Source organism: Xyrauchen texanus, chromosome 39 (genome assembly GCF_025860055.1).
Source record: "Xyrauchen texanus isolate HMW12.3.18 chromosome 39, RBS_HiC_50CHRs, whole genome shotgun sequence".
NCBI classification, from domain to species: Eukaryota; Metazoa; Chordata; class Actinopteri; order Cypriniformes; family Catostomidae; genus Xyrauchen; species Xyrauchen texanus.
In genome coordinates this window covers 23,104,838-23,127,882 of record NC_068314.1, presented here as the reverse complement: position 1 = coordinate 23,127,882, position 23,045 = coordinate 23,104,838, and the positions used below count along the sequence as shown (strand labels likewise).

The window sequence follows — 23,045 nt, the reverse complement described above, 5'->3', positions numbered from 1 at the left end:
AAATTATGTATTATATATAGCATGCCAGCACAGTGTAGGATATTTGATCCCAGTGACAGTGGACAAATATACATTTAAAACATATTTGACAGTAGAATGCCTTGATTGGCCAGTCAGAATCAAGAATTCCAGGAAGCCTTGTAATAAAGATTGAAGAAGCAACCCACAGAGTACAGCAGTAGCACGACCTCTCGGGTGACGGTCAACTCTGGAAGGAGTTTCCCTTCTACTGCTACTTCCTTAGAGATGACCTTTAGCCACCAACAGCTGCTTCTGGCTTGTATCAATTCGTCAGGGAAGCTCTCCTTCAAACAAGCCATTCTTTCATGACCTTGACTTTACAAAAGACTGCTGGAGCACCACCGTTCTCTGCTAATCCATTGAGGGTCACCCTAAAGCCCAATGAAGTCTGTAGATGAACAAAACCTCCTCTGTACATGTACACAAAAGACTGCATTAACATGGGCTACTCTTTATCAGACCCTGTTAAATCTTGTGAGGGAACTTGCTGGAGGCTACAAACAAAGTCGCTGAGTTACTTAGAGGTGCTGTAAGCTATTTTTTATGGAATGGCCCCTATAACCTGACAGCTGTCACTGATTTAGGTGTCCTGAAATATCACACCTGTCTCTGTAATAGCACTAATCTGTAAATAGCAAAGAACTGCTAACTTCGCATACAGCACCTTTAAAACTGAGATCAAATCAAGATTTTGGAATACATTTAGGCTGCATTGATAGCAGGGTTTTGTTAGGAAGTACTTTTTACAACCCACATAGCGATGGATAGATGTTAACATCCTGAAAACACTACTCAAAATGTTTGACAAGCACAACACACACATCCTCCTGTAGTGTGTTCTAAAGGAAAAACAATGTGCGTCAAGAAGCATGTGAAAGGCAGATGTTATCAGCTGGCAGTGGAGTTACAACCACTGACATGTACGTAAATTACAATAAGAAGACGAGGACTTCCCTGGAGGAAAGTCAGAGTGACCGGATCATATTGGACCACTCCCATCAACAGAAAAAACAAACAGAAATCTTTCCTCTTCTGTCTTTCTACACTCATGGTGTGCACAAACTAGCATAAACTAGCCTGAACAAAAATGGAAATTAATGCTGGACTAAACTGAGCCTTGTTTCCCAAAAGCACCATAAGCCTAAGTAGATCATAGAATCCATCTTGCAATTCATCTTAGTCTTGCAGCCCATTTCCCAAAAGCATCGTAACTTAAGTAGTACTTGAAAATGCTCGTAGATTTACAAGTACTTTGGAGTACTCGTACAGCGCATAGAGCGTCATAAACACATACTCATGCAAACACCTGCAGGACAAATGTGAAATTACACCTGATACAATTTAAATACCAATATCTACACTTTATGCTAAAACTTTAATATCAGGATACCTATGTTTTATTTATTTTTATTTTAACACACAAGTCTAATAATAATTACAATAATAATAATAATAATGAAATGCATAAAACATATAGTCTATATAAATGGATGTATAGATTCATTAGTAAACAAATAAAGTTATTTGTGTGGACTAGTTGGTAACAGCAAAGTGGTGACATGATTGATGCAGACAACTTTATAAATTAAAATCAGAGAGAGAAGAAAATATTAAAGTCAATATTTGCATGAAAATCATCAGTATATTGGCTCATCATCCATGTCTCCGCTTCCTATCTGACACCCAAAGGTGCTTTCTCCAGCATTACAAGTTGTGTTGCACCGCCCATGCAGCATTGCTTTCACCGTTATCAATTTTGGGAGTAAAGAGCAGACCTCTGCTTTACTGGTGAATGTCCCTAAAGCGCATCTTATTAACGTCTCCTTATTTTGCACAGCATGAAAACACGGTAAACCACGTAATATTCAATGAATGCTTGTAATTAGCAGAATTATACAAAGGGCCTCCAATGTCTTCAGTAAACCTGGAAGCTTTTCTAGCGATAAATTTGTGAAAACGAAATATTACACATGCACACCTGCTTATGGAAGTTGATTGTGTAAAAGAAATAGATCATTCTGCACAAAAGTATTGTAAAACAATATGTAAACATGTAGTTAATTAGGTTGAATATTTAAGAAAACCTTTAAACATATTAGCGAGGTAAATTACAAATGATTGTAAAGTTACGCACAGATATAATGAAGTTACAATGATGAGCAGTACTATACGATCACATTTCAGCACTGTCACAAGGACTGCGACTCTCTTAAGTATCAATTAAAACACGTCCTCGCTCTTCATGTTAAGTGCAGTTTTGGGAAGCCCATGTAAAAACGAACAAAAATTCATAAAATCGCTTGTATAAAACGCTCTTAACCGCCAAGATCAATCGTTATTGGGAAACGAGGCCCTAGTCTTTCCAGCAGGCATCCTACACAAGCACACTGCAGGTACAAAGATAGTAGGAAACTAGACGTATACTAAAGAACAGTGTGCATGGAATGAGAGGACTAATGCAAAATGCTAAACATTAGGATTATGTATGGTGACTTTGTGTGAATGAATGACTTTACTCAGGACATCAACAAATCAAAGTAAAGTAAACCTCTTACCCATGACTGGTTTAGTTTGTTCAATCATTGTGTTTTGAGGTGACACTATCTCAGATCCTGTTCAAAACCATTTCATCCCCTCACTGAAGCTGTATTTGATGAAATTAGAGTGAAATTTCCACCGTTTACTATTATCTTCTCAGTTGTGTTGATTAGGTAGGCAGCTGTGCCTGAGCAATGGAAGGAGATGCATATTTGTGGGAAGCCTCAATAAGTCTTTGCTCATTTTTTCCAGCCTCATGACTCTCTTTCATTCTTAAAGCAGAATGTTCTCCATGGTTGCAGTGTAAGGCTGGGCACTGCTGCTGCAGGTGACTTCTCTGCTGGTCATGCTGGTCCAGGCTGATTTATGCTGGTTAGTGCAAGTTTCATGCTGGTCTTGGTGGACCAAGGAATTATTTCCATTTAAGGTAGTTGCAAAGCTTGATGGGGACGAGCATCCAAAACTTACACTGGTGACCAGTTATGCTGGTCTTTTCAACAGGGCTATCAGATGTTTAGTATAGGGGAGGGACAAACTTACCAGCCTCTGGGACAGGGAGGAGGAAGGGAGGTCTAGAAAGATTCAAGAGAGCATCAGGTTTGGGGGACAAGATGCTCTTCGGAATAGATGAAATGAAAGTTTAGAGGAAGATCTGTTCCATGCAGCAAAGCCTAGGATGAAAGTGACATGCTTTGCCACCCCAAAACATGGTATCCAGCTATAATACCGAACATGAACTGCCTAAGAGAACAACTCTATTTATGTTAGAGTAAGAAGCATTTCCCCAAACATCAGTGGTTTCAGCACAGCCATTGTGTAGCCATTCTGTTCCTTTCCTTCCCATTGTACAGCAGTTCACAAAACTGCAGCTTTCAGTGGAGTATTTGATCCCTCATCTTTTTGGACTTGATGTTGATAATGAGCAGCACACACCCAAAATTATGTAAAGTCTTTGTTTCAAAATAGAATGCATCATGACTATTGTGATAAGCTGACAGTCATGAGGTTGATAAGATGTAGTGTATTATGTTAATTGTTAATGCTTGTTTGAATAGGGCAGTTCTACATTAAAGTTAGACGATCAGCTGTCAATCACTTATGCTTTCCCTACCAGACAATGCTAGCTTCTGTCCTAGTGTTAGCCCTGCGCAGAACAGGACATCAAAATCATTTTTAAACTCACTTAAATAATCAGCGATTGCTAAACTCACTTTTGTGCTGCAGACACTCGTGAACACTAACACTTGACTTAACACTGATTTTATTCAGGTTGCTGTGGAGGCTGAGGAGAGAGTGACCTGGGGTAAGGAATTCATGCCTAGTGGAGAACGTGGTGACCAAAATTAACTGATAAGCATAAGTGGCCTAAAGGAGCCTGAAGGTACATATTAGTGGTCGATCGATATTGGTTTTTCTAGAAAACCCATAAAGGATTCATAGGATTGCATAAAGTGTACATCTTGCATAAAGTACATTTACTTAATTTTAAGTATTAAGTATTTTATGCGAACAACTTTACAGACATAAAAATGTGTATGAATCCTTAATAAATCCATAAATAATGAATTCATGGAATTAATCAGTTGATTTTATTGTATTTATAATGAACTATTTTCATTATATTTTCAATGCCATCACATTTATCTAACACAGTTGACGCATTTACCATTAGCGCATTTGACATTATAATGGTTTCTATGTTATTTATGGTGCCATTTTTAATTCAGTTCAATAGATTTGTGTTATAAAGATAAAAGTGTTAAAATGAACAAAAGTGATGTTCTCACTTAATTATTACTTTAATCATTAGTCCCAAAAAGTACCATAAAATGATCATAAAAGTCATCCATTTTATTTGAGCAAAGTCATATGATTGCTTTATGTGAGGAACAGACCAAAATGTAAGTCTTAATTCAATGATGTTCATTGAATGGCCTTTATGAGAACCGAGCGGTCAGTGGGTCAGCCGCGAAATAAGCTGTATGGGCCGCAATAAGCTAAAATGACCTGTCGCGTTATGCAGAACGGACCACAAAACGGCGCCGCGATCTGCAGAAAAGGACAGCAATCAACAGCTTTTGGCTCACCCAGGTTGCCATGTAAAATCCCGGGCCGATTTCTCTTCCCAGTCCAGCCCTGGTTAGCAGGCAAGATCAAGTAATCTAAAATTACACATCAATTCTTATGGCACTATATTTCACATACTTTGCAGTTATGTAAGCTTACCTGAATGCCAATTCAGGGTCGGTTTTGATACCCAAAAGCGAATGAAGGTCCCTCCAGGAATTAAATGCCCAGCCGATGTTCACTCTAGTTTTCGCTCGACCACGATCACGTTCCCGCTTAGCCAGATGGGATTCGGAAGATAAATATATATATTTTTTTTGGCTTACTCAGAGTTTGTGCAGGAGTCGGTGTAGGAGCCAGACATTTGCTGGATTCGATCTCTAAGATAACGTTTCCTATTGTTGCAGTTTGTTGTCACTGTTGAATAGTGGAAGAGAAGCTATTACTGAGGCAAGGCTCTCAGGAGCACGCATAAAATCAGTCTACAGGCTTTAATAGGCAAACTAGGAAGTCAGGGGAGGGCTAATTTTTTAAAGTTGCATTACAAGCCGTTCACACATTGACAAAAAAAATATTGCACCTTTAATATATTGATATTGACAATATTACCGTTTTCAGCAATTAAAATGGACAGTTCAGGACAATTCAGGTTTTAATAGTGTGTAGCTTACTTTTAAAAGTATCCCAGCTGACACATACATGTTAGTCATGCTTGTTGTTATTTTATCCATACTGTATATTGACGGAGAGGACAGTGCAGCATTAGTATTGATTGATTGTTTTGTTGCGTTGAGCCTGACTGAGTTCAACCCCTGTTCTTTTGCTTTATACTGTGTTGTTATTGGGCTGAAGTGACAGACAGTAACTCCCATCACAATTTCCAGCTTTATCTTTACATGTAACAAATGACTTTTGGAGTTGCAGAGTTACTCTGAGTTACTCATAAGAACTCTGGCACGTTTCAGATCATAGCACTCTTTTTTTCTCTCCCTCAAACACAAATGTGCGGAGAGCGAGAAAGAAAACTCACGCATTAGTTCAAAAGATTTCTGTCTTCCTTTTCTTGCTTTCTTTTTTTCTGTCAAAATTACATTTGGAAGTATCCGTAAAACAAAAAAAATCCTGGATGACTGGCAATCGCTTAAGAATGTGCGCTCTCGCGCCACACACACGAGAGGAAGAGAGCAAGAGAAGGTGCTTTAACGTGAGAGAATCCACTTATCCACAGTTTTCCACTGGGCAGCGCCATGATGATTCTAATTGCCAGTTTTGTGTTTCTGGTCTCGAGACACGATGTAAAAACTACCGAAAAGAGCGATTCAGAAGGAGAACATGAACCATCGAAGTGTTATTTGGAGTACAATTTTATTTCAGGCTCAACTTGTGTAGTTGTTGGCTGTCATAACAACTCAAAGTAGTTCATGATATCAACAAAACAAACCTCAGAACATCGTTTCATGACATATACCTACTCAGGTGAGGCACTGTCATCTTGACTCCATCAAGTAGCACTTTAAAGCCAAATGTTTTTGACAATTTTTACAAATATAATACTTTAAACCTCACATTACCTGCTACAAATATACGCCGATGCGGTCGAAAACACTGGAGACTGAAAACTGAAAACAGGCGAATCATGGAACACTTCTGTGTTCAGGAAAAAGGTGGATATCAGGTAATATGGATGGATAAAATAAAAAACGAATGTTCTAGTTTTAAATGGTTTAAACAAATTAAAACATTTCTCATGTTTTCAAACTGTTCTTAGAAGCACTATGCACACATGTGCAATCATTTCATTATATTAATGTAGCCTGCTTGTCCTCGGAAATATGAAATGGTGACACTGATACCAAGTACAGGGTTGGGAAGGTTACTTTTAAAAAGTATTCCGCTACAGATTACAGATTACATGCTGTAAAATGTAATTTGTAACATATTCTGTTCGACTACTCAAGATCAGTATCGTAATCTAAATACTTTGGATTACTTCTTCAGCACTTGTTTTGACTATAAAATTAAATAAAGTAAGAAAAATTATATTTTTGCTCTAATATCAAAGGTCTTACTAGAGAAAAAACTTTATGCTCTAACGTGAAGTGATTTGTTACAGAATTCATTATGAAATATAATCACATCTGATAACGGATGCATGTAAAGGCAAGAAATAGCATATTAGCTTAGCATAAAGCTAAATGTTCACATGACATTTTATACAAGATTAACAATTTCTGCTGCTCCAAACTTCAAAACCCAACAGAGTGAAAATATCCACATCCTTTTCTGATCATATGTGGATTTTGTTCAGAGAATGAGGCTTAAAGGTGAGTCAATCATGACAGAATTTTCCTTTTTGGGTGAACTAATCCTTTAAACACAACTCGAATACACACATTAACACTCTCACTTAAATCATTCATGGACATTCAAACACTTATATTTGCAAGAAAGACCAAAGAACTAAAACTGTAATTTCTTTAATGTTATTTAAGCTTATTTCCAATTTACCATGAGGAAAGTCTTTCTGATTTTCAAACACATTCAATTTCTAATTCAGTTTAATATAATTTAAATTCAAAGGGGCGCAACGAAGTGTAATGAACTTAACAATTTAAGTTATAATTTACTGGCATTCTCAGCTCGGCTGTGGGAACAGATTAATGTGTGGAGGTCTTTGTGAATAAACTTAATTTGCAATATTGGGGTCCCTTTCATTAAAGAAAGGACAATCTTAAGACAATCTATACATAAGATTAATTTTAATACGTGAGAGTTCATAATGCAACACCAAACGAGGACCAAAAGTCATACAACTGCAAACTAAACTACACAACTCATGAATGGGACAGAGGACCGGCCGGCTTGGGGAAGAACGTGAATGAGGTGAGTGAATGCTTATCCAACAGCATTGAGTAACATATTTTATAGTAGCTAAGACATTAGTTGGTCTGATATGCATGCATTCACTGTAAATCCTAATGCACAGATCACATATTTTGACACTTTCATGATTTTTGGGTGAACTAATCTTTAAACACAACTCGAATACACACATTAACACTCTCACTTAAATCATTCATGGACATTCAAACACTTATATTTGCAAGAAAGACCAAAGAACAAAAACTGTCATTTCTTTAATGTTATTTAAGCTTATTTCCAATTTACCATGAGGAAAGTCTTTCTGATTTTCAAACACACTTTTATGACTGTTTCTTATTTCCATTTCTGTTTCTGTTCTTTTAGTTAAAAGTTCCGTTTACATGAGGGAAGCTTATGAATCTGTTCAAACACCTTTTTATGCCTGTATCATACAAAAGTTGCTACTGTTGTGCCCTTGTTATCAATGATTATAAACATATACAGATAAAATAACATACACTCATATACACAGTATACTCACTTAGACACACCCGCACACATATTAACATGCTTGCTCAAACACATACATTCACTCACTAACACATGCACTGGCAGGTTTTGTATCATTTTTTTTTTAAACCTGTCTATGATCTTTTAAATGAAAATAAAATCTTGCATCAAAAAGTGGTGGTGTTATTGTTTTTATAACTATGATCTATATATTTAAAACATAAAAAAGATTATGTTATCATAACTAGAAAAGTAATGTTAAGACTCCATTTAACTGAAAAAAATAAGTTGAAACTCTTATCAGGACAGAATATATTTTAAACAATTAAGTATATTTTACTGTAATTACTCGTTAACCAATTTACATTTAACTTTAGCATTTTTACAGTAGTCTTTTACTGTTACAGTTATGTTATTTACAGTGTAAAACAGTCACCTCTAGATGATTTTGGAACATTTACATGAGCGATATAACACTTCTGTTAATCAGCCAAGAGGGATATCAATGCTGATAACCTCAAAATAAACAAATATCAGGTAATTAAATCTGCCTATAACTAGAGGACATTGTGGTGATGGAGGTGTGGCTGAGCGACGTTTGCAGAGAGCGATGCCGGGAGAGACAGAACGGTAAGGATTTACCTCTAACAGCTGTTTTTTTGTTTGCAGTGAGAGTGGAGAGGGATAAATCCAGACCACTGGTGGGAAGAGAGAGAGAGAGAGATGCATAGAGCAGTCCGGTGTGTGTGTGTGTGTGTGTGTGTGTGTGTGTGTGTGTGTGTGTGTGTGTGTGTGTGTGTGTGTGTGTGTGTGTGTGTGTGTGTGTGTGTGTGTGTGTGTGTGTTCATTGATGTGCTGAAAAGCAATCCTTTGTATGTTCGAAAGAAATTATCTTTCCTGAAGTAATCAAGACCCTCGTTGTCATCCACCAAGCCCAACATAAGGGTCTGGTTAAGCTATGCATGGAGCAGGAGCCGCAGTTCCAGGCTCAAGCAGAGGACCGCGACCCAGGACCCACCCATGGCGATGCCATGACGCTGACAAAGATGGGAAAGCAGGATGACCCGGAGGCTTTTATCAAGCTCTTTCAGTGAATGGCAGAAGCTGGAAGTGGGCGGTCCGCCAACTGCCGCTGTTGTCTGGCGAAGCCCAGCTCATGGCTCAACCACTTCCTGCGGCCAACCTCCTGGTGTATGAGGACTTGAGGTAGGCCGTCCTGCAATGGGTCGGCCGCAGCCAAGAACAACATTGGCAACACTTCCGCTTGTGGATGCCCGTTCGATTTTGCCCAACAGCTCCGAGATACCTGCCAAAGGCTGAAGACTGTGGCACAGAGGAAGTGCTCGAACTGGTGGTACTGGAACAGTTCACCACCTGGCATCACTTGATGAGGTGGCCCAGCTGGCTGAGGACCATATGGCAGCATATTCGGGGGCCAGTGAGTCCTTTTCTTCTCTCTCTCTCATTCACCTTTTTGCATTGTATTTTCAATCACTTTACACTCCTTATTTATCTACAAATGAATAGCAAAAAAACGAAAAAGTTTATACAATCAGAATCTATTACTTGATACTTATAAGCGAAGTGTGACAGCTGTTTTACAAATCACATGTTCGAAGCCGAGCAGGTTAGCCGAAGCAGCCCGTGAAGCCTTCAACATTTCCATTGAATCCCTCAACAGTGAACTATATGGGCATCTAATGTCAGATTGTCAGATTCATCACCCAATCAGATTGATTTATTTGTTCTTGGTGGGAGTAGTCTTTTAGATAAGTCCCAGTCAAGGCTTTTTAGCTGGCCTTGAACGACGCAATCACGCATTAAGTACATAATTTGAAAGCGAAGGGCGTGAGATGAAAGATCAAGACAGAGATGGCTGTCATCACTCACTGCCGTTGTCGCCACTGAGAAAGAGATACTTATGGATTTAAAAAACCGAGATGTTCTGCATTACACTGGAAAGGAGGGCTGATTTTGACTTCAGTTTGCATTATAGCAACATCAAGACTTTTCAAAGTGTTAATTAGGATGTCTTGAGCATTCAGTGACATGTAATCGCAAGCAACATTTAAATCACAAATATTATCAGTTAGCTTTTTACAAGTGTAACCCAATCTAACTCTTTATTTAATTATATATTTCACAAAACAATCATGCTGCAGTTAAAATTAGGCTACCTTGAGCATTCCGTGTCATTTAAAGTTTTGGCTTTTATTCGTAGATGAGTTTTTAAAATGTCAATTGGTATTATTAGTTGGCTGCAACATAATGTGTAATGTCCATAAAGTGTCTTAATCATTGTGAAACATAGTTTTCGTAATGGTGTGAATAAAACTGAAGGCCTAGACATAAAATGCATGGGCCGCCACTGTGAGTGACTCTACAGGAATAAACACAATAGTCTCACCAAATTACCTCTCTGAATCCCAATTGCAGAGTATTATTTTTATTTTTTTGGCTGTCCACAGGACATCCAGTCCATTGTCCAGTTCAGCTTCCCTCTGATCTTTATAAATTAGTGCTGCTATTTGGAAGGAGGGGAATTTCAGACGATGGTGGACAATTGAGTGCAGTGTCAGGCAGCAAAATAATACAATCATAAACTTAAAGCCTTATGATCTTAATAATGTTTTAAAAAGAAGATGAATGGTTGCAGTAAAGCATTTATCAAAGGCTCTCCTGTTCACAAATGTGATCTTAGCATTTCATCCAAGCACTGAGCCATACGTTTGCTAGACCCCTGAACCACCATACCTAAAGAAATAATGGAAAGTTTAAAGAAAAAAACCCATACACAATCCCATTCAAATGAGTGAGGGCATCTATTTCACAGCAATACAGCTTAGAGAAGCATCATATTGCAGGAAACAGTTGCATACAGTATGTCCACATGATGCTATCACAAAATATCGAAATGTGTGCTAATAGCCTTTGCTCTAATATAGGTTCCAATTTATATTAGGTGTCTTTAACTACTATCTACCAACATTAAAATATACACAATACAATGTTTCTATTTTGTTACTACATATTGTTCTGCAAAATCTCACAAGATTCACATTTGCTGCTATGGAGATTGAGGTATGGGTAAGTTTAGGAGTGGGTTAGTATAAAACCGGATGAGAAGTGTCATACCGTGTCGCAGCTAGGACATGGCACAGGGCAAGTTGATGTGGTTCAGGTGGCAGACAGTACAAACAAAAGTTTCCAAGGTTTTTCCCTTTTTCAAGAATGAACAAGGCAAGTGACACGTTTAAGACTCTTAATTTGAAGTTCTGTGTTTTCCTTCTTTGTGTCTCATTTACCTTGTTAGTCACGACAGACGGCGAACACCGGCAGCGGTGTGCATACATTCATAGAAAACAATTGTTCTAAATTTAAGAACGCACCAGATGCTTCTGGAGTGAGACCACTTTAAGGATTGGGGTAGGGTTAGTTTAGGGTTAGGGATAAGGTTAACAGTGTAACTACAGATGTAATTAAATGTAGGTACTAAAAAAGGCAACAACATATTTGTATATAATAAGTACATTGTATTAAATGCTTCAGTAGTTTAAGACACTTAATATAAAGTGTGTTCCCAAAATGAAAGCATAACGTGTTTGAAGCATGCCCAATTGGACATTTATTATTCAATAAGGCAGAGTACATTTAAAATCCCCCTTAATCCACATCCCTGCAGAAATGAAGGCATGGACCCTAGCATGGACTCAAATCAAAATGTCTGACATGATCCTGTATTTTACCAGAAGAAAAGCTCCCTTGTAATAATTTATATAATCAGCCCTGTACCTTAGAACAAACAAGACCCCACTCCACAGTGCAGGACAAGCAACAAACAGTCAAACAGTAAAAATGGCCACTATATCCACAAGATCCAAACTGAAAGAAAAATGTGTTTGACTATGATGTCCAAATTTGGGCTGTGTACAACTATGTTTGACCCAGTTTCTGCAGGTGGATTTCATTATGTTGGGATACATTAAAGAGGATCTCGTGGGAGTATGGTTGTCTTTGAGGACCCTGACCTCTGAACCATCCATATATGTATCATACAGAATACCACTCAGTTTTAGGGAAGGATTAGTCTAGGTCTAATGTTTTCCCAAAGGGGAAAACATTTCTGTACAAAAATGCTTATTTTCACTAACAATAAATATTTGAAGTACAAAGCATGCTTTTGCCAGCCTAAAACTCAATGGAGTAAATTTGCACCTCAGTGACACATGAAGGAAGGCAGCCATGACAGGACGAAAGGCATCTGTACAGTAGCTCATAAAACTGGCTATTTTGTTTTGTAAAAGCTAAAAATGCAATTACATCAACCTACACATAGGAAAGGAAAATCACATTTGAGATCTCTTTAGAGTCTCAGTTGTTTCTCTTAGACAGCAATGAGATACAAATGTAGTGCAAAAGGAGACTTTTACTGTCGGACTATCTGATTTATGTTCTACAAGAAAAAGACCCCAGTAGTCTCACATCACCTTTAGAGTTTCAGAATACATTTAAATAATGTCAAACTGCAGCAAAGTCCAAAGTTGATACTAAAATCCAAAGTCAGAGATGCTACTACAAAGTCAAACATCTCATCTACAATTCATCCAAGACCATAATATATAGGATATACTATCCATGTTAATGTTATAGCTCTATGCTCATACTGTATGTCAAAAATGAATGGAAAAGGTCTGATGCAAAGTTGATATTGCAAACTGTTAAGTCACCCGAGATATGAAAGCTATGAAACCTTTGAGCAGTAGTATAAAGTCCTGGGTAGAGACAAACCTAAGGATAAAATTATCAGAAAATGTCAGAGAGTGAATTGATAATTAGATATATCATAATTAGAAAATATATTTAAAGATAGACTAAAAAAAATCAGTGTATAATTTGTCATTTATATGCCAGACTACTACAGTCTGACTGCTCGTGGTCACATCCATTACGATTAACGCAGTTCCTTTTTTAAGCTCACACCAAATCCAGGCTGCATGTGCCAAAAACATAAAATCATACTGTACTTAACTTTTGTAATATAATAGAAAAACATCAAACTTTTGAATGAAGCTGCCTGTCTGACCAGGCCATTTAAACCTCTTTAAGACAGGCTGACTGGTAACACTACTGCTTAGTTTACACACACACACACACACACACAGACCGACACACACACAGTCATCTGCAGAACTGTTTGCCCAATTATACAGTTACAACTTACAACCACACAACAACAAAAAAATCCTAATTCTCTGGAACACAGTGCACCATTGCTAAGAATTTTTTATGTCATATTTGCATTATTAGCACATGAGTCCCACACAAAACAAGTAAAAGAGGAAGATGGGGTGTATGAGGAAGGCATACTTCTTCTTGTGGCTAATTCGGTCTCCAGACACACTCCCAGGAAGCGATGGTAGGACTCCATTTCCCCGGCCGAGATGCGGACCAAGGAAAAGGACGTTCTTCGTGAGAGCCGCCCACATACAGAGCATCGGGACGGGACAATCTGATAGCACAGAGAGCTTTCCATACCGCAGTGCAAACCCAGAATAATGCTACTCATGCTGTACCTGTCTCACTACAGCTCTCTGGACGAGACAGTGTGTGTGGATCCTGCATAAGATGTGTGAATTTTAAGGTCACAGAAAAGCCAGGGCAGATCAGAATAGGTGGACAGAAGCTGTCTAAGATAACTATTCTCTTCTCCTGTGGCGGATAAACTTACATCACCTGAGAGCAAGCTCTTCCTCAGAGCTGTCACTAAACATCAACCCTAACACACACACACACACACACACACATATCAATGAGGACATACTGTATGCTTCAGTTGTTCTTATAGCTAATTATTATTATTACTCCCATTGCATTACTAGAGGCAACTCTATTAACTCTATAATATATACTCTATTACACTTTTTTTAGAACAATTTTGTCCCCAACAATGAAAAAAAGCAATAGTCTATAGTTATCAGTATTTTCTTTCTTTTTTCTTTTTGTTTTATTACTTGTAATTTTTGAATGTTTGTATTTGTAAACAAAATGTGTCACGAATTAAAACAAAAAAAGCGATTTGCCAATAGGGTAAGAAAAATCTAACTTAATTCAAGATATATTCCCTGAGGGATATAAATAATTTGCTTATTATATTCTAATTATATGTAAAAAAAAAAAATATATATATATATATATATTAAGGATGTTTCGATATTTTTACTGAATAAAAAAAAAGAAAGAAATTACAGTTTTTTCTCACAAGAGAAATCTGACAGCCCAAAAGATAAATCTCCAAATGCTCACTATTTAATCTTATTACTGTCTAGGACATGCAATTGAGATTTTAAAGAAATCACGTTTGTTATTATTCTTTCCAATGGGTATGCAGACAAAAAGTGATTACAAAAATATATATGCAGTGAAAGTATAGCTATCACACACACACACACACACACAAATACAATATCCTCCAGTATCCTCTGCATTGTAATGATTCATATTACCCCAAGAGACTATCTGCAGCACACTCTTGGCTTAGAGTGTGTGTCAAAGTGTTTGTGTGAATACTTGTGTTTTTATCCTTAGTGAGCCCTCAAAACTGCACATTCTTAAGGACTTTTGACATACAGAATAACCCCTTTACCTCAGTTAACCTATTCCCAGTATGAAGACAGAAAGTGTAAACTTTTTTATCAGTGTCTGACCAACTGAAAGTGCTGAGCAGGATTACGAGAAAAACAGTTCTGCATTTTTTGGCACTTTTTTCAGGTCAAATTGCTGTGCATCTTAAGCATTTTAAGCCCATAAACCCTTTTTTTCTCAGAGAAACCCTCTCACACCATCCAACCAAAACCAAGAGCTACAGTGCTCTCAAAAATGCGTACATATACTGGTATAAGAAAGAGAGTGCAAGAGAAACACAAAAGCATGAGTCTATTAGCAAAGTCCTTCATCTGGCATAGCTGTTTTTAAAATCTGCTTTGAAAAACAGTGCGCTGACTTACTCATAACTGAACCCATTGTGACGACGGTCCTGCGCCGTGCAGATAGACCCAAGAGCCAAAGTGACCCACAAACTTCCTCTTTCTCTCACTCTGTGTGTCTCTTTCAGTTTGTTTCTCACTCCCTAGATGCTAATAAGATGTTAACAGATGAACCTGTGCCTCTGAAACACTGGTAATACATTGACATGTTTTCTACAAATATCTCTAAGAATGCCAGATGCACAGGTAGTTTCCTCTGCTTCTCTCCCAGCGAGACAATCTCCACTGTGCAGCACTCCGTACGCCAGGAAGAACATCACAAACACATTGACTTCTTTTTCCCCTCTCCACCCCAAAGCAGAGCCTTGCATCTCCCTCTCTCTCTCTCTCTCTCTCTCTCTCTCTCTCTCTCACACACACACACACACACACACATGCATACATACATAAACTCCTCCCCACAAAAGTCACACATGAGACGGCATCATGTGGCACTGAGTGCTGAATTTAAACTGGGCAGAACATTTTTCAGGCACTTTAACTCTAGAAAACAAATGTACAGTAATATATTGAATTGAGAGGTAAAAGTAACCTAAACAATGATTTCATGGATGTTTGAGCACTCATGTAAAGTGGAGACTGAAGGTAGGATGATCACGGTAGATCCAGAATTAGGTCCATAAACTCAGACATTCCTGTGGCTGGAAATCATTGTGCTTGTAAAGCAAGTCAGTGTTTTTACACCCTTACCTCTCTAGATGTCAAATCACAGCCAGGCTCACACTCTACAGTAGCTCGATGAACAGCCCATTTGCAACTTACTCATATATGGGTATACATAAATTGAAGGAGGATCCCTGAATTGAGGATATAAACGTATGTTTTATGAAAAGGTACAAATGTCCATTCGGGCACATGTTCAGTATGTTAACTGCCAGATAACTCTCATTAGTAGTGCTTGCTACTCTAACTAAGGCAAGCATCACTATGACTAATGCTTATACTGCAGGTTATGGATTTGAACAAACCCCTAACCCTAAGTATTAAACTTCAGCACATAACTCGTTTGAGTTACATTATGAATGATACCTCTAATCGTACTTTTCTTAGTGAAATATTTCTGACCTGACAAGTGATCAAATTGGTGAAATAATCCCACAGACAATGAAGGAGAGACCCGAGCCATATCTAGACACCACAATGTCTATTATAGAGCCTTGAGGGTGAGCTCCTATGACTTGGGATAGTAAGCAACCACCTTGCAATGTCCTACCAACCATACATAACACCCTAGCAACTGCATAGCAACATGCTAAAAAAACATATAGCAACACTTAGGCAACACTTCCTCCAGGGCATAAACTATGAAAGATTCTCCCATAATTTACTCTAATTTACATTTACCCTAATGCCATCCCAGATGTGTTTTACTTTCTTTCTTCTTCAGAACACAAATTAAGATTTTTAGAAAAATATTTCAGCTATGTAGGTTCTCACAATGCAAATGAATGGTGACCAGAGCTCAGAAGGTCCAAAAAGGACATAAAGGCTGCATAAAAGTAATCCATAAGACTCCAGTTGTTAAATCCATACCTTCTGAAGCAATATGACAGGTGTGGGTGAGAAACAAATGAATATTTAAGTTATATTTTAACTGTAAATCTACACTTTCACTTGCATTATTGTGTGGAAGTGACTTTCATTTTCACATTCAGCCACATAATGGTTGGGGCTGGTCAAACGTGGAGATTTATAGTAAAAAAGGGACTTAAATATTGATCAGTTTCACACCCTCAATTATATAGCTTCTGAAGAAATGGTTTTAACAACTGAAGTCATATGGATTATTTATATTCTGCCTTTATGTCCTATTTTGGACCTTCTGGGTTCTGGTCGTCGTTCACTTGAATTGTGAGGACCAACAGAACTGAAAGATTATTCTTAAAATCTTTGTTTGTGTTCTGCAGAAGAAAGAATGTCATGCACATCTGGGAATTATGATATCAAGCTCGATCACACATCCTATGGCCATCTAGGACTCTGTGCATTCGTCAAGTGCTAAGAAGTGCTTGAAATCATGATTGTGCCTCGAGACTGCAATCTGTCTGTTCTTGCCCGAAACTGATTGGATTGTTTCAAGACACATGGATTAAACTACTGGAGTCTTATAGGTTAGTTTTATGCTCCCTTCATGTGCTTTTAGCAAAGATTTGTTCACCATTCTCTTGCACTGTATGTACCCACAGAGCTGATATGTTCTTCTAAAAATCTTTGTTTGTGTTCAGCAGATGAAAGAAACTCAACACATCTGGGATGGCATGAGGGTGAGTAAATGATGAGAGAAATTTCATTTTTGGGTGAAATATTCCTTTAACCTTTTTTACTTCTAGCCCCCTCATTGTCTTGGTCTTCATATATTTTCACCAAAGTGAGAAACTTTCATTTTAAAAAGTGATCCATGCAACTCCTGTCATTACAAGTCTACTGAAAACATACAATAGGTTTTGGTTAAAAACAACACAAACAGAATTAATTTTCTCTTGACATCCATTGCACATTCATGAGTGCAGTGAGAGAGGCTTGTTCACAGCAATGGATGTCATGATTCTCTCTCAAAAATGAGCTATTATGAACTATTCCTTTAAATCATTCTCCTCACTCTACAGGAGCCAGTGTATGTGGGAAAGATTGCAAAACACTCGTCACTACAGTGCAGGGAGAATGAGAGGGAAAATGTCATAAAGTTATTCCATTAGCTGAGAAAATATTTTTGACTGCGCATATGGGAACTGCAGTTTACCCTATAGCAGATGTGTTACTCAAATCATTAAAAAGATAAATCACATATTGAGCACATTATAGAAACATATCTCATAAGCCGCAGTATATTGGCAGTAACCAGAGAATAATTAAGAACAACAGACTAAACTATTTTTATACATCACATAGTGTGATCTACATATAGTCCAAATAGCTCATTTCAAAGTAATATGGAATATGAAATTAATATAATAAAGAGAGGGGGAAACAGATAAGTGACTTCCAAGTTATCTGCATTTACTACAAGATTTCCTATCTGAAGTGTCTCCATGTGACCTCACCAAAGGGAATTCTGGAAACTATGTGACTTCAGACTTTGGCATTCAATGGAACTGTCCAAACAGAAAAAAAGAGGATTCATAAAGGCATCTGTTCTGTTTTTCGATTTGGAAAGAGAGCTTCTTCTGCCTTTGAATGAGAACCTGCTTGTTTCTGTGTTAAAAACAAAACTATGGCAGGCAGAATAGAGAATAGCCTATAGACAACTGTCTAGTCAACAACTAAAACGGTGTGGTTACAGAATATTGTTTGACATGAGGTCAGCATAGAAGCTTTTAGGAAAATATAACACTGTAACAGAGATACTATACAGATGAGCTCACAAAACCAGCTGGAGTGGAGGCAAGGGCAGTGGAGGAGAGGGGAGGGGTTTGTGTGGAGACAGGGAAGGAAGTACTATGACCTTCCAATTGTTCACCTTTTTGGATATTCTGTGGAGCGTCACTGCTCACTGCCGCTGTTTTATTGTGAGTCCAAGTCTTTGGAGATACTGTCACTGCCACTGATACTGCCTCGGATTTGGGCTGTTTATAGAATTTTTTTTAGCATTTATGCCACAATCCCCAATGCAAGACTAAGTAATAAGGGGATCTTTTTTTTGCATTAAAAAAAATGAAAACCACACAAAAATAATCAAACAGGCCAAAATGTACTAAATAATTGCCTTTCTTCAGTTACTTCACATTTTCTTCTAAAACATAACTTTTAAAACACTAACACAGATGTGATATCTTTAAGAGTACCTGAAATCAATGGCTGTGTCTGAAAGGAATACTTGTTTCCTTTATACTAAATACTGCACAGTATACACTGTATTAAAATAATGTGTGATAAAAGTTTCAAACAATGAGCTATTCTGAACATACCCTTTTACCACATACAATTAACTGTGTGTGTGTGTGTGTGTGTGTGTGTGTGTGTGTGTGTGTGTGTGTGTGTGTGTGTGTGTGTGTGTGTGTGTGTGTGTGTGAGCATGTATTTATCACTTTGTTGGGACCAAATGTCCCAATAAGGACAATAAAACCTGACATTTTTGACATTGTGGGGACAATTTGTCGGTCTCCATGAGGAAAATAGCATATAAATCATACTAAATTATGTTTTTTGAAAATGTAAAAATGCAGAAAGTTTTCTGTGAGGGTTAGGTTTAGGGGTTAGAATATAAAGTTTGTACAGCATAAAAACCATTATGTCTATGGTAAGTCCCCATAAAACATGGAAACCAGCGTGTGTGTGTGTGTGTGTCCTTGTCTGAGACTGTGTTTGTGTGTGTTATACCTGTGCCAGTGCCTAGGCCTGTTTGTGTTAATCCCTTTATCCTGATTAGTTTAAGAAGACGGAATAGCATTTTTTTTTTTTAACTTTTAAACAACAATGGAGTCAGACTGGCTCTCTGATTAAAGCAACTCTTAAGTTTAAACAATTGATGCGCACATAGCATAACTTTGTTAAAAAAATGCTTTTCGTGTCATCATTTTTAACATTATAAATACACTTTCATAACATTACTGCAATGTTATGACGTTGTTAGCATTTCCTCTATAAATATGATTGATCTTAGCCAGTAAATGCAAATGTACACTCTGCTACGATGCTCTTATTATATAGAATACTTTACATGTTAAATATTCATGATCTTTATATCAGCTTTTAAATTTACGAATGAATGATGTCATGGTTGACCAATCAAAGAGCACAGCCTCTCAGTGTTGAGTCATTAAAGGGCTGGATGGTAATATCTGTGACTCAGACAGGGTGATGCTCTGATGGGTCAGCCGAGATGCCGGTAATGGATTTCCATTTCCACAGGAAAAACATAACAGCATCAACTCTTTTTTTTATTCTGCTGTTGTTTACCCTAAACCCATGACAGGTTTGAGGGGACTTCCAAGAAGTTAAACATATAATCCAGTCTTTTAGAATATTTGTATGAAATCCAAAGTCCGGTTAAAAGCAGTGAACTAGAAGCAAATGGTTTAATCATCACCCATAAAGAAGCTTAAAATGAGATTTTAGTTGGCTGAGATGGCTGAAGCAGTAGCGTGTAATAATGCGGATAATGAACTTTGGAAGCACCAACTGCATGGTTAAAGCATGGAGTGTTTCCATGAATCACTGTGGCAAGCTGCATTGGGCCGTCTCAGTTTCCATGGTAACAGGCATTCACGTCCCCCGAGGGCTACAGTGGAGGCGGCAGCGGTGCCTATAATACAGGGCAGAGGTAGCAGCATGGCACAATTACCTACTTCACTCTCATGCACAGGGAAGCACCTGGATATTTCTGGGTTTTTTTATGGGGACAGGAAGATGATAAATATAATGGTTTGGAATAATCACTATTTCAGAGAGGAACACTCAGGAGATGGTTTAAAATGAGACATAATTCATCCACATCAACCACACAGCACTAGAAAGGCAAAATTAAGTAACTACACCAACACTAAAACTGGTACTAAACACTGAAAACGGCCTTGGTTTTAGTAGGGATTTCTTCCACATTTCTTTTTCTTGGAACCAGAGCATAGCTGAGCCAAACTGCCTGTCACAGGACAGGTCAAAGTCCAAGAGACACGATTTCAGCCATAACTTTTTACGGCAATTAACCAAAGTCTAATTTATCGATGAGCTACTTGCAATATCTGAATTATGTCACTGAGGTATGCAAGACTGACACAAATCGGTACAAATATAATACAGTATAAATAATAATAATAATAACTCCTATGAGAAAGAGTTTAAAAGCATGTTTACCATTTAAAACACCTATAGCCCTGATTCAAATCTGTGATTTCTGCTCTACATATATTGTGCTTATATACTGAGTGAGCAAGAGTGTTTGTCATAACTTTGATAACATGACACTTAAAGGTAAAATAAACAATTGTTACCTAAAATTAAGTGTTTCTATATTTCTATCACTAGAAATTATTAGTCAGGGGGGAGCCCACAAACCCCAAAACAAAGAAATCACAGCTTCCCTCTGAATTACAGGGCTCAGCTCCATCAAAGCAGTCACACCCCCCATCACACACCCCCATTTACCTTCCAGCCCAGAGCCCCACTCACCAACATGGGTGATGACACAGTCTACCCTTTGCTGTAGCTCCTTTAGAGACATCTCCTCTTCTTCCTCAAGCCTGCAGAGCATCTCAGGGTGTGAACAGTGCCTCTCTCCTCTCCTCTGCAACTCAGCTCACCGGAGGGCTTCCCCAGTCGGCTCTTACAAAGACAACAGCCACTCCCAGTCCCTGATGGAGACCTCCGATGGAAAACACAAGAAAGAATAGATCCCACTGGCAGATTAATTCTGGTTCCTTTATTCTACAGAGTGCAAGTGCAGAGAGGCTTTTGTGATGTTAATCTTTCATTATGAATCTGCATCTGAGTGATACTGGGTGGACTTTACCCGGCTCTACGGCTTCTATCCTAAAGACTGTGTCAGGCACCAGGAAGAAAATCAGAGGGAGGCTACCTGCCTTCAGAGGGATGTGGAGCTCCTTTCTTACAAAAACTGGAACAATGGATTCAATGGAATGGAGCCCCATACATGAAACCTGTATTTTAATCCTCAAGTAGCACCAAAATGATTTAAATGGTCAAATATTATGAAATTATTATAATACTGATTACTTTTCAATTATTCATATTAATTTAATAATCATGTAAATATTTACAAAATGTATTAATTAATTAACAGTATTGAATTTATTAAATTTGATGGCTTATTGGACAGAAAATATTTACTTTTTAAAAATATCCTTTAATTTACAATTTAAAATGCAACCTTTATTTTGCTTGTGTAAGTAAAATTATCAAATTAAATCAAATTAAGCCTAATATTAATTATTGTAAATATCGTTTATCAAAATTCTACATTAACACAGCCTAAAAAGTAGCCTATACATAAAAATTGACTCTGGACATTTTCCCCACTACAGTGTTTTTAAAGGACTGCTCTGGCGTTCCGCAGAGATTCTTCTCCACATTTTGATATCAGCTGATGGGCTGCTATCATCTATCTTACTTGACGGCCCTTGGGAACCAGATCGTCTCAATGGAAACGCTCAGTGATGGGACGCCATCTGCGCTCCGGCCACAACATCTAATGAAAACGTGTTATGCATTTTTTCCGATTAATTATGGTTGTGTTGATTTAGTTTTTATCATGACATAACACATTCGCTTAAAATCTCTTCTAAATGTGTATTTTTATTGTATTAGTATTAATAATAATTAATTAATTTAAAAAAGTTGGCTGAAGTAAACAAATAGAGAGTTTCAAGAAAAAAAATGCTATTAAAATAATTTAGGGCAAAACAAAATATGGCCCAAATGGCGCACTTCATGTGAACTTGCGGTCTCGTGGCCTTCAGTTGCGCGTGCTTGTGAAGTCCACGAGTCCGTAGTGTGTCCCATTTGTGATTTTAGCGTTGCGAGGATTCTCGCGAGCGCCCCCTCTATCGTCGAAGCCCTGCTATGCTCACAGCAGTCCGCTGCCCAACAGTCCTTGCGACAGACCAATCAAAAGGACTCTTAATTTCTGAGCTGTAATAACATGGCGGACAAGGCGATGTTCAATTAGGCCTACGGATTAAAATGTCTTTTGAATATCGCTTTTTCCTGATTTTCAACGGCGGATTACTTGCTTATCATGGGTATATATAATCACTTTTAAATCTGATGTGTAGAACTTGTTCAAAACTTTGTTTAATTTCCCAGAGATAGGGAATTACCCATTTTACTGTTATTGTTGATTCAAATAGGATTTTAGAATCCTAAAGAGTCTCTAAAATATCAAGACAGGAAAGAATAATTTAGTGCACATGGCAGTAGCTTGTAAGATTGCTTATATTTATTGATATGGCAACATTCGGTCTAACAGTGCTTTTTATACCTGCAGAAGTGTGGCTGTGGGTAATTTATTTAAAACTATTTTTGCGAATATATGGTGGTATGTTCTTTCTA

At 37.7% G+C, this 23,045-nt stretch overlaps 1 protein-coding gene across 1 annotated transcript in view; it reads right to left on the bottom strand.

Annotated features, from left to right (window-relative positions):
• The window catches only part of LOC127632484 (guanine nucleotide exchange factor DBS-like), a 90,650-nt gene extending 69,142 nt beyond the window's left edge, over window positions 1-21,508 (bottom strand). Inside the window, exon 1 of the mRNA XM_052111072.1 lies at window positions 21,147-21,508. Coding sequence (XP_051967032.1) covers window positions 21,147-21,228 — 82 coding nt within the window. The 5' untranslated portion in view covers window positions 21,229-21,508. The remainder of the gene's footprint in view (window positions 1-21,146) is intronic.
• Window positions 21,509-23,045: the final 1,537 nt, after the last annotated feature.